Below are 4,816 nucleotides of genomic sequence, written 5' to 3' on the forward strand. Positions count from 1 at the left end.
GGCGATGGTGTTGTGGGTGACGCTGGTTGAAGGTGCTGAGAGCTTGAGATAGGCAGGCACGACCCGCCTATGAGCGTTTGCTATCCGTGCGATGACGGAGCAAGCTTTTTGACTTACGCGACCTTCAGTCTATGCTGTCGCCTTCGCCTGCGCATACGTCATGGTGAGAGGTGAGAGTACGCTCCTTGTCTGCTTCGACATCCTGCAGCCGGTACATGAATATACCCCAACATCGCACTCAGTACGGAATATACAATATATCTGAGCCGGCTGCGTCTGACATCACACTTTCTCGTCTCGTCCACGCTATCTTCTTATCTTGAGCGACGCCGCGCATGTCACTACTGGGGATTCTTCAAAGTCACTCCGCTGACAGTAGGGTCTGCAGCACTGCGCTGTATATCCCATCAACATCGGCAAAGACGCATGGCACCGAGTACCTTCCGGAGTAGTCAAGACACGTTGACGGTCGAATATGACTGGCAAATTCCATTCTGACTACACTGCACACTCAACAGCTGAACATCGCTCGTGACACATCCCATCCATCCATCTCTCCCGTTTCACCCATTGCCGCTCGATGACTCTTCCCATCGGCCTCAGCCGTCTCACCCATAGATTCTCGGCGACTCACTTCTTCTCAACCTCCTCCGTGATCTCTACCGGCCCGCCATGGCCTGAGCATTTATCTGCAACCTAACAGTTGTTACCAGGTCAGCTCCTGTCTCGCACAGACGATTCTTCATAGCGGAAGAGCCCTTACCTGAATGATTTCCTTGCCCGACTTCGTCCAGTTTATACAAGCATGCCCCGGGCAGCGGGTCGGACATGTGATGATTGTACGTGAGCCTTCGCACTTGTGCTCGCAGCCGTTGAAGATGACTTTGTGGACTCGGCACATGATGGTTTTAGAGGAGCTGGGAGGATGGTGTGTCAGGCTTTGGATTTGATGTATGGTGTGCTTGGGGGTGTGTCGGATGTTGTGCTGCTGATAATGGATGGTTGGTATGATGGAGGTTGATGTTTTGCTGTATGTATAAATTTTATACCAAAGCAGCGAGGCTACTGAGAGTCTCATACGCTCATGCCGCTGTCACAAGGAGGTGTTTGTCGGACAGCTTCACGTATGGTTGATCGCTCGTTCACGACCATCGAAGGGTGAAGCATCAAACGTGGATATGTTGACATATTGTGATTATTCCTGAGAATTCACGATAACAACGCTCGGTTTGATCAAGTGGCGACCGCAGCGATACTGTATTCCTAAGTTTCACACTTATTCCTGGAGGATACGTGGACGTGTGACTGGAAGTATACGCTCCAACGAGACTCACGTATTCGGGAAGACCTTCATGTCAAATTGGGCTTTACTGTACTCTCCCTAATCACATATCCAAACATGCGGCTATCAGAACTCTACCATATCAAACAGCACGGCAATCACCACAGCAAAAACATTTCATACATCATTTATTCATTCATTGATACATTAATCAAACATGTCCTATGTCATCCGCCAAACAAATCGCGTTTCCATCTCGCTATCCTCCTGTCCTCGTCGTCGCTTCTCTCCTGAAGGAAAATGACGAAGGTCTCTCCTCAATCATCTGCAGGGGTTATTGCACTTCCCCGTGCTCCTTCTCGCCCTAAGAAAATTTGGCTCTGAGCACGCGAATCCGTTTCTCTTTCCCAGGCAGGATTTGACGAACTCGTTCTTGGAATGGCCACAGCCCATGTATAAAACTGGCTCGTAGGTGCACATGGTGATATTTTGTGGTTCGAGGAAGGGTTCTTTTGAGTACGGTGGTGTGCGGAGGTGGAAGTTGGCTTGCAGGAAACTTGTTAAGAAACTTGGTAGGCTTTTGAAACTGGTGTTGTGGTTTTGCTAGTATTGCTTGATGTAGTAGTGGTAGTGGTAGTGGTAGTTGTGGAGAAGCAAAAGAGCGTGGATTCGAGAGCTTATATACCGCATTCGAGTACTTCACACTGGAAGAGAGTGTGCTGGCGGTGTCTACGTATACGCCAGGGTTAGATTTGGTAATTTGTGTATGCAGTTCTTTTAATATGTCTGCTCCTTGACGTGGTTTTGGAAATAGACCCAGTGGAATCTCCCTCATGGAGTGTGGAAGGTTGATCGCGTCGGCCTCGATTTATAACGGTATCATGACTGGAATGGGGGTATTCTTGCGAGTCTTGTGTGCTTGGGTGGAACGCTGTCGTGACCGCTGGTGATGCGCGTGGCGGCTACGTAGGCCAAAATAGCTTCCAGTGACTTCAGCTTGTGCGTTGTAGCTGCCAGGCTGTAGTTTGAGGTAGGCGGACAGCTCAAGTTCGAGCTCTTCAACGCTTGATGGTCACATGGTTCCCAAGCGTCAGATTACCCAAAACCCAATCCTACGACAGTCAGAGATCCATTCCAACCCGAAGTGCGTGTCACAATGCAGCTCACCACAATGTCCTTCCGCCTCCCTCAGTAGCTCTATATTCTTGGGTTGCAAAATGGGTTCGCTGCTTCGCCTCTCATGTTCACCATGCCTGTTGAGATCTCTTTGAAAGCATTCGGTCGGAAGACTCAAATGCCTCGTCAACGATGAGAAGACGTGGGTGTCGTTGATCTTGAGGTGTGAACAGACAGGCCTGTCCCAGGCAGCGAGTGCCTCCTGGACGTCTTGCAGAGATAACAGAATGCCATCGGGGCGATACAAGAGATGGAAATGCGATACGGCTTTTGCGCGGTTGGAGCTCCGTTCTACTTCGATATAGGGAGGCATTACTCCCTGCTTTGCGTAACTGTGGCGGCTACATCGACATAGCCAAGGCCCATATTTACTATAGAGGCTACGCAGTTGAGTCATAGTGACGGACATGTGCTCGCATAAGTGGAATAGCGCTTCGGAAGGGATGGGCTGGATTTCCTCATAGGGCGGCGGGTCTTCGTCATTGGAGGAATCCGAAAGGGTTGATGTCATGCTCATCGGTCGAGGAACAAAAGCGTGCTGCGGTGCAGGGTTGCGTAGCTGCACTTGTCCATGGTTTTGCAAAGGCTGCCTTGGCTCCGTGCGCCACCACCGGCGGAACATTTCCATGGGGTTGCTGCTATTCATGTGCCGACAGGCTCTGGCAGAGTCGACGATAAAACAAAGGTCAGTGAGTCCCTAGCATATCTTTGTAGTGGGAAAATGATTAGCAAAGGTTAGCGTTCCATCTACCATGGTTCATGCTCGATGAGATCTGTGTGTAAGCTCGGATTCGAGCGACTGTGCTCGTAGCCAGGATGCGTATCATTCGCGATCATGTCCTTGTTCCGGTAGCACTTGCATTGCGGCGGCTGTGAGTGGCCAGGCTATCATGGATTGGAGCGGGACCATTGATCGAGTTCCAATTGAGAGCAATTTGCGCAAAACTGCTGGCATGGTGAAGCTCTAGATGTGCGAAAGACTGAACACGAACAGACAGGAAGAAACCGTGGTGTGCGACTGGGGTTGTCGTGTGATGGATGTTGAGGAGGTGAGAAGGTGCGACATCTGAATGGGCGGAAGGGAAGGGGCTGCGGAGACTAGTCTCTTCTGGGATGCGCTAGCCGTCATCTGGCCGATCATCTCCCAGGCACCGCACCCTTTACCTTCCAAGGTTCCCATCAGAGGAAGCGTGTTCGAAACCACATGCTGCAGGTGTTTAACGTGTTCCACATTCGCACCCACACAAGGAATAACCTGACAAGGGCTGCAGCCTACATCAGGATGAGAACATGCCAAGTAGGTGACCCAACGTCAAAGCAGGCTGCAATGCTGAATACCGCCACGCTCCTTCGCTCAGCTTAGTGCCTCTGCAACCAAGCCAAAACCTTCTCAGCAATCTCTAGACTGTTCTTCTCCATGAAGAACATGTGGCCATTGCCGTGAAGGCCTTCTTCTCCGAGCTTCATGTGCTCCACGTCCACACCTGCCTGCCGCATGTACTCTACAGTGCAATGATCGTAGACCGCATGGTAGCTCGCCTCGGACGTCACTGTTAGCACTGGTATCTGCGCCAAATTCACCAACTGCCTCGCCGGTTCATCCTGCATGATACATTCACTCGAATTGACGTCTCTTGCAGGAACAACAACAGTCTGGATGTACGTCGCATCGGGTCCCGCCGAAGGCTCGTATGCGACCTCGAGCTCCGTGATGCCGAAAGGTCGCGCAGGACCTGATCCAAAGATTCTTCCGATGAATGGTGGGCCCGCGGGCTCGAGTGCCACGATACTCTTGACTAGATGAGGGCGGAGGTCTCCGACTCGCCATCCATAGGCACCGGCTTGACTGTGCGCGATGATGTGCGCCTGGCCGCCGATCTTGTCGAGGAGAGCGGTGTACGCTTTGGCGTTCTCGGCTTCGGATATCAGATTGTCGGCTTGGTATTGAACTTGTGACGCATAGAAGGCGTCGAAGATCAGATCGCCTGCTTTGCCAGTTCCAGGCCATTGGGTGTGCGACTGTGCTTGCGGCCAGAGGCTATGCGATGACGTTGAAGTGAACAGTTCCTCGATGAGCGCAGTACTGGAGCTTTTCATCGTGCCTGTCTTCGGCAACCAGGGAGAACGACCGCGCGATGGCTGATCGCTCAGGTAGATCGTATAGCCGTGCGATAAGAAGAACGAAACCCAGCCTGGTCGACCATCAGGTGTCTCGAGAAAAGTTGCTCCAGTCTGACCAGTTCCGTGCATGAAGACGAGGGGAATCTCTTGGGTAGACTTTGCCGGGGTTAGCTTCTCGACATAGATCTGGTTGACCATGTACTGCGCGGTCGTATTTCCTACCTATACGATCAGCAT

The 4,816-nt window shown here is 51.6% G+C and overlaps 1 protein-coding gene across 1 annotated transcript; it reads right to left on the reverse strand.

The window, feature by feature from the left end:
* Positions 1 to 3,817: 3,817 nt before the first annotated feature.
* Positions 3,818 to 4,816, reverse strand: J4E84_005209 (uncharacterized protein; the record flags this gene model as incomplete). The annotated part of the gene is made up of 2 exons (XM_049387806.1): positions 3,818 to 4,780; positions 4,808 to 4,816. The coding sequence occupies 2 exons, from the start codon at positions 4,814 to 4,816 to the stop codon at positions 3,818 to 3,820; spliced, it is 972 nt and encodes a 323-aa protein (XP_049244784.1).

This window comes from Alternaria hordeiaustralica (assembly GCF_023758085.1).
Source record: "Alternaria hordeiaustralica strain BMP 2776 chromosome Unknown scaffold_8, whole genome shotgun sequence".
In the NCBI taxonomy this organism is placed as follows: Eukaryota; Fungi; Ascomycota; class Dothideomycetes; order Pleosporales; family Pleosporaceae; genus Alternaria; species Alternaria hordeiaustralica.